The sequence below is a fragment of the Pterocles gutturalis genome, unplaced genomic scaffold (genome assembly GCF_000699245.1).
Source record: "Pterocles gutturalis isolate BGI_N339 unplaced genomic scaffold, ASM69924v1 scaffold46069, whole genome shotgun sequence".
In the NCBI taxonomy this organism is placed as follows: Eukaryota; Metazoa; Chordata; class Aves; order Pterocliformes; family Pteroclidae; genus Pterocles; species Pterocles gutturalis.
Genome location: NW_010132396.1, coordinates 2,289 through 8,604, shown reverse-complemented (window position 1 = coordinate 8,604; position 6,316 = coordinate 2,289). Strand labels below are relative to the sequence as shown.

At 39.6% G+C, this 6,316-nt stretch overlaps 1 protein-coding gene across 1 annotated transcript in view; it reads right to left on the bottom strand.

Annotated features, from left to right (window-relative positions):
* LGI1 (leucine-rich, glioma inactivated 1) overlaps positions 1-5,680 on the bottom strand; it is a 12,518-nt gene extending 6,838 nt beyond the window's left edge. Inside the window, exons 1-4 of the mRNA XM_010080881.1 lie at positions 5,230-5,680; positions 4,779-4,850; positions 845-916; positions 670-741 (exon numbers count right to left, since the gene is read on the bottom strand). Coding sequence (XP_010079183.1) covers positions 670-741; positions 845-916; positions 4,779-4,850; positions 5,230-5,420 — 407 coding nt within the window. The 5' untranslated portion in view covers positions 5,421-5,680. The remainder of the gene's footprint in view (positions 1-669; positions 742-844; positions 917-4,778; positions 4,851-5,229) is intronic.
* Positions 5,681-6,316: the final 636 nt, after the last annotated feature.

Sequence of the window (6,316 nt, the reverse complement as noted above, 5' to 3'; positions counted from 1 at the left end):
AAGTCTAAAGGCTGGTACGCCCCATAGTTAAGTGGAGGTGGATCAGCAAGTCATAGTAAGTGCATCTTGTTGCAATTCTTCCATTTAAACTTTTTCAGGGTGGGAATTTTCAAATTTGATTTGGTCAGATTCTGCTGGGTACAGGTACTGTCTCAAGCGGACATGGGTACAGACAGTGATAGCTGGTCCCAGGAACGGCCGTAACAGTCTCCTGGATCCACGCCAGACTGAGGTACCTGGAAAGAGGTATGTGTCCGCCCCTCAGCCTCTCACCACTGTGGCACCGCAGCACTGACCACAGCTCCCACCTTCCTCCTCTCCAAGTCCCAAAATGGGACTCACCTGTCAGTGCCAAACTTCCTGACCCATCCTGCTTTCTCCCTGCTCCTACATGCTCATCTGGAAATCCCCAGTGCTCTGAGCAGAGAAAGTCAGGGAGCTACTGCCAAACATGTACCGCTTGGAAGCTGTTTGGGTCCTGGCCTTCTACACATACCACAGTTTGGAAGTCTTTGGTGGAAACACAAAGGTTAACATTCTAATTAAATTACTATTAATACTGCTTAAACAAATGTGAACAGCTATACATCAAAATGCGAAATTAAACAACACAGTAGTTCAATTACTGTATTAAATATACCAATCAACATATTCAAACACTTTACTTACAGATGAATTAAAGACTTCAGTCCTCTGAAAGTATTTCTTGAAATTGACTTAATGCTGTTGTTCTCTATGAACCTGTAACGGGTTGTAAAGTCATTCTGGTCAAAGCAATGCCTGGAACTTGGAAACCCACCCACTCTATTCAATAATGCCAGGAAATATACTTTTGTCCACTCACAAATATTCTAGATGAGGAAGGCCCATGAAAGCATCATCACTAATAACATCAAAAGTGTTGGATGTAAACAACCTGCGTAAAGAGATGCAAAACAAAAGACACTGAGGTTATTAGCATCTTTAGAAAGCAGTTCAGCAAACCATGGTAGGCCAAATTTCCCCTGCCTGGTTTCATGGCTTTTGTCTGTGCAAGTAGTACAGGATCGTAAGGCTGATAGATTGCACCATTAGTCTGGTGCAAAGGGAAGATCTCAACAACTCCTTGCTTTGCCTGCTGGGGCCATCTGATAAAATTCCATTGACTTCTGTGGGATGTAAACGTGGGTTTATCATGCCAGTAAAACAAAGGGATTGTACAAGCGCCACTGGAGACATACTTGGATGACAATGAAACGTTCAAGTACTACAGAGGTCTAAATTGTCTTGAAGAACACTTACTTTTTGATGATATCATAGGGAAAATATCCAGCTGGTTAGCCAGACATCAGGTTGAATTTGCACCACTGACAGGCAGGAAAAACTCTTAATCTACAAGTTAAACTTGTGAGCATATTTGACCTGAGGGTACTGAGAAAAAAACTGAAAATCTCTTAATTTAGTCAGTGTTCAAATCAGAACTATTTTTAAGACCACATTATGCCTGCTGGAGATAGCTCTTACTGTGTCCATGTATTTTTCATCCATCTAGCAGTAAAAATACCAGCAACATATTTAATTACATGTAATTTTGTAAGCATTAAAAGTGGACTAGCATTGATTTTTCCAGCTTTATGCTTATCAGCTATGTTTGCATTTGTCCATTTTAACTCAGCTCTGGACTGCCACACCCTTACTATGGTGAGGCACAGTCAAACACAATGAACTTTACTTTACCCCAGTGGAATACTAGATGTGCATCTATATTTTATTCAGTTGGACCTGATGGATAAATAGATTTACATTATGACATCCTTAGGCATTCAGGAATGCAAGATTTCCAAGTATGAATTAATACACTTAATTGAGTTAATCTCTTATTTTGAAGTTTACCATAAGAATAAATTGCAGTTATTTATTTTCTCGCTTGGCTATTGCAGACTGTGCTTCTACCACTTTACATATGTTCCTTTATAGGTATGAAAAATATAAGCAGGAAATTCTTCCTTTTTGTTAGAAACAATAAATACTTCTCTTTCTTAGAGAAAATAAATATTTTTGTAAAATCTCTGAACCAGGAGACCAATTAGTAAATCTGCTGCCTGCAACTAATTTTACTTTTCTGATGTGATTTCATTGGATAATTTTTCCTTTTCGGCACTCTACCCTCCTTGTAATTGGGATAGTATCTCTTTAAATAGTATAGCTATTTTAGAGATTGCCAGGCTTATAGCATAGGTCTTGCCCTTGGTGAGCTCATTTGCCTCCCATTTCGCACCTCTTCCCAGTGGCTGGATCACACGTATTTGATGCACAAAGTGGCTTTTCTCCCCCTCTCTGGCCTCAAACACCAAATTTGCTCAATCTGTGACCCACTAGCTAACTACTTCTGGGGACAGAGGCTGAAGATACCACACCGTAGCTAGGGACTGTATTGCTTATCAGGAACTGTACGCTGCTAGCAGGTACCGATCCCGGTGCCATGATAACCCCCCTTCTTTCTCTGGGCTTTCATGTCATCAGTCTATAAGGGCACCCTCAGCATGTTGCTGATACACAGCGTTACGAGTGCTGGAGATGAGAGCGGGAAGATTTTCTCCACATTTAGGGAACACTCCTGCTGGAACTTCACCGTAGCTGTGTAGGTCGTTTTTATTTTTGTTGTCACATGAAGAGCACAGAGCATGCCATCCATACTATTCAAGAAGAAAAGCTCTCCTGGCCTGGGACTTAGGACTAGTGTTCAGCACAACGAGACCATGATTTTTTCCAGAGACCATTGCCGCTACTACAGTAAAAATAGTAGTAAATAATAATAGCGACAGATATATTCCACACTCAGAAATGTGTGACTGGCATACTGTAGATACCAAGTTACATTTGGACTTTAAAAATGTAATGCTGGAGACTATGATATGAAAATACATATAGGCTGCTAAATTTCGCTGTTGGCTAAATTAAACCTACCAACACGGCTATAATTATGCAAAGCTAAAAACCTGTTGTGATTTTTAATTAACCTGAGTTTTCCATATTCTTATTTCCCTTACTGTCTTCTGACAAAGGTGGAAATTTTTCTTTCCCACATACAAGCTGGAGTATTGGCCCCAGAGATACAATCCTGCTCCTATGGTCTGTGTTTAAGGAGTCACTTGCTTCAGATCAGCAGCCTGACTTTCCAAACATATCAAACAGCTCAGCTACCATGTTAAGAAATATTATCTGGAAAACAGATCACTTGTAGAAGCACATAATGGAACAAAACCTGCTTTTCTGGCGTCAGAGCTTTTCTTGCAGCATTTATTAATGACAGTTTAGAACATGCGCTTCAGTGTACGGCAGATCATGCAAATTATTACCATTACCAAAACACTGTAACCCATTGCCAGACCCCACTGGGCCAGGCACTATAATAACTCAAAATAAGATGACTGTGTCTGTCCTACTCCACCCTAGCCAATTCTGCCTTCCTGGCAGTGGGATCACTAAGTGTAGGTGGTGTATCGTAGCCAACAGAGATGATGTCCTACTCACTCTCTTCAGATAAAAGCTCTGCCAGTGCTGCTATATTTTTTTCTTTCCTTTGAAAGGCCCATTGCAGGAATTATGTGAAATGTGTCCCTTTTGTGATCTGTGACCACCTAGGAAAAGCTTCTCAGAAATAAAGCACCATGGAAAAGCATTTAGGTTTCCATAGTAACTGCATTTACCTATTTACCCTGTATCCAAAATTGTACAGTACATCTGCACCTCCTTATCAGCTCTACTTGAGGTAGCAGAGTACAGCTAGGGTCAGGGCTTCAGCTATCGGTGCACCAGCAGTTTTATCCAACAGCCGCAGGGCTCCAATACATCAACGTTACACCTCTGACCACATCTAGAGTGCAAGGGAAGTCAGTCTGGGACAGATGTCCGATTTTGATTTTGATCACATCAGGGAGTCTGTCTTGCCGGATTTCTGAGACAAATCTGGTTGCGTGTCAGGCTGGCAGCACATCCACTATAAACTGTTCAGGTTACACCCCCTCTACCTCTGTATAGCTCACAATTATATAATCGTATGGCCACATTTCTAGGAAAGCCTGAGAGCCTGTAAAAATCCTGTACAGAAATGCATCTAATATTTAAACATCCAAAAATGTTCTCTTTCTGCGTATACCTCATTGTAGTATTTGATTTTGAAGCAACTGCTTCATTTTTTTTAATTTAAAGAAAATCTTTGTTACTTTTTTGTTTTTTTTTTTCAAAGGATATGAAATAACAAATAGGGTCAAATCCAGGTGCTATGAAGGCAAAACTCCCACTGAATGGATTACACTTCCACAGAAGTCAACGGCAATTTTGCATGGAAAGGGACTTCAGGCCCTGTCCCACTGCAATGAAGGTCCTGATCTGAGGGGTTCTGAGCTCACAGTCAATGAGAGTTGCAAATGGACACCTTTATATTGGGATCAGACCCCAGGACTGCAGAAAAGAAACAAGAAGAGTTGTTGCAATAATCAAATCCCTACTGTAACATTAATTAAAGTATAATAAAGATAGCATACATTCTGTCACTGAAAGCTTCAGCATGTAATCATTCAAAGTAAGACTGACAACAGATAGCCTTGCAAAATGCTAAGCCGATACACTTTGAAAAAATTAAACATGCACTATCTTTTAAATTGCTAACAAGTCTTGTAATCTAATGAATCTCCTCCTGCTGTTTCTTATAAAATTAATACTGAGACCCTTTCTGTAATATTTACGGATACATGTACATTTCATAACAAAAATTGTATCATATAAATATTTCTCACAGAAGCTGCAGAGATGGTGTGAGCAAAAAACTCCCTTCTGGGATTTTAGTAAAAGCAGATCTCACAAAGGATCTGGAAAGAAGAAAAAAACAACCTTATATTAATGTAGTCTCATATATCCATGATTATAATACTGATCTGGTCATCACAGAGAAATTAATTTATGTAAGTAAAAAAAAAATAAAAACAAAAAAAAGAATGTTACAGGTTTTATGTAGTACAGAAGAAGGTATAAAATGGTATGTGTGCACATACATAGACAGACAGACAGATGAAAGAGATGTAAAAATTAGGATTCAAGGATGCAGCACAATTTTAACACATTAGCTGATGATTCTGAATGCTGGAGGTACTCCCTGCAGCAAGCATCCTTCCGTATGCACTGAAAACACCACACATCCTAGTTCATTTTAAATCATAAATTAAATAACCAAATGCTTACAGCCCTTACAGTGAGATAACATCAGGCGGAACGCTGCGAGGAATAGATCTGGCATTTTCACATAAAGCATTATCTTTGGTACAAGTACACCAGGCAGGACATTTTGGCTTCACTGGTTTCTTCCCTTCAGTCAGCAAAAGCAGAGATAAAAGACATAAGAAATAAGCAATTCTTCTAAAGGGTCTGCTGGCATTTCCCATTCTTTTGATCCGCTCTCGTTCCAGCCAGTTGAAAGAATATCCCAAAACATGAACAGGGGTTCTTTATTCAGCCATTGGATGTCTTTCTATAAGTCCAGGTCAATATTTGTCTCTGCTTTCCCAACCCTTTTCTTTCTCTTTCACTCTGTTTTTGTAGACAGAAACCTGCAGCTGATCTGTATGTTTCCACTCACTCAGGCAACGACTGCTCAGAGAAGAGACCTGCGAGGTGCTGTAAGATGGGGAAAATCCAACCGGCTGAAGGGGGAAAAAAAAAAAAAAAAGACAAAAAAAAAAAAGACTTGCATCACCACAAAAACACTGAGCACAACACAGCATTAGATTGCAAAGTGATGTAACTGAGAAATACACTGCTTTCTGTTTTCACAGGGAGGCCCTTTCCCTGTTGCCAAAAATAGTACAGCATTATGTTTTGCTGGTGGGTGGGTGAGTGGGTGTGGGGTGGAGTGTATGTGTGTGGGGGGAGAAATCAGTCATCTCTTACTGGATCCCTACAACCTCGTGAACCTTTGAGAATTATGCTTAACGTATTGCAAGCAGCAGAACTAAAGACAGTATCCACAGAGAAATGAAATCAAGGGAAACCATCAAAGGCATTGCTGCAAAAGCTGTTAATTTTTTTCCTCAGCTCTTATTGCACATATTTGTACCACTGAAAAACAAGCTGCCACACATGGAAAATATTACAATGTATAACGGAATGTCTACAACTGCCATTCCTAAACAAAATATTTTCTCATGCAAAATACACCCCAACTGCTTTTTTTTCTTTTTTCTTTTTTTTTTTTTTCCTTTTTTTTCTTTTAAGATAAAAACATTCTTACTTGTTACATGTTTTCTGACATGGTTAAATAAAGTGGATCAAGCACCGTTCA